Source organism: Bison bison, unplaced genomic scaffold (assembly GCF_000754665.1).
Source record: "Bison bison bison isolate TAMUID 2011002044 unplaced genomic scaffold, Bison_UMD1.0 scf7180017864196, whole genome shotgun sequence".
Classification (NCBI taxonomy): domain Eukaryota; kingdom Metazoa; phylum Chordata; class Mammalia; order Artiodactyla; family Bovidae; genus Bison; species Bison bison.
In genome coordinates this window covers 3,024,087-3,024,998 of record NW_011494768.1, presented here as the reverse complement: position 1 = coordinate 3,024,998, position 912 = coordinate 3,024,087, and the positions used below count along the sequence as shown (strand labels likewise).

Sequence of the window (912 nt, the reverse complement as noted above, 5' to 3'; positions counted from 1 at the left end):
CTGGATGGACGTGAGTCTGAGTGAACTCCGGGAGTTGGTGATGGACAGGGAGGCCTGGCGTGCTGCAATTCATGGGGTCGCAAAGAGCCGGACATGACTGAGCGACTGAACTGAATGTGTTAGTAAGATGCTAGGGTTGGTTAGGATTTTAAAGAGGCTCACAAAGCATCTCCAGAGCAGTAACTATCTCTTCTTGCCCTTGACACAAAACCAACCGGTGCACCAAGCTTTGGGCTTCCCTGGTAGCTCAGCGGTAAAGAATCCCCCTGCCAATGCAGGAGACACATGGATTCCCTCCCTGGGTGGGGAAGATCCTCTGGAGAAGGAAATGGCAACCCACTTCAATATTCTTAGCCTGGGCAGTCTCAGGCACAGAGGAGCCTGGCAGACTACAATCCACGGAGTTCCAAAAGAATCGGACACGACTTAGCGACTAAACAACCAAATACTACACTTTAACCACCGCTATTCAAATACTGTAAAAGGCCAGGGCGAACACTGCCCCCACCCCGACCCCCGTGAACTATCGTAATGATAAAAGTGTTTTCGGTCTGAATTTGGTGAAGACTTGGCTGAGGTGCCTTGTATAAAGACAGGAACTCTCGGAAGGGAGTTGATTTAAGAATCTTACTTGAGTTTGTAAGGATGGGAGCGGGGGAAGGGGGCGTGTCGTAGAGAAAGGTTTGTTTAATTTCAGTCCCCAAGGGAGAATGGAGAGGCTCCATCGCCGGGACATTGGAATCCAGGATGCGAGGTGCGCTTGGAAATTGGGGAAATTTGGGAACGCCTAGGCTGAAGGTTCCGCTCGCGGGGAGAAAAGGACGGGGCGGGCACAGGGGAGGAGGCAAGGAGGGACCCGAGGGGAGGCGGTGGAGGCGGAGTATAAAAGGCCCGGCCAGCCCGGGCGCCCGC

At 53.5% G+C, this 912-nt stretch overlaps 1 protein-coding gene across 1 annotated transcript in view; it reads left to right on the top strand.

The window, feature by feature from the left end:
* Positions 1-710: 710 nt before the first annotated feature.
* Positions 711-912, top strand: part of ISM1 (isthmin 1, angiogenesis inhibitor) — a 93,954-nt gene continuing 93,752 nt past the window's right edge. Inside the window, exon 1 of the mRNA XM_010844156.1 lies at positions 711-754. Within this exon, the coding sequence (XP_010842458.1) occupies positions 711-754 (44 nt within the window). The remainder of the gene's footprint in view (positions 755-912) is intronic.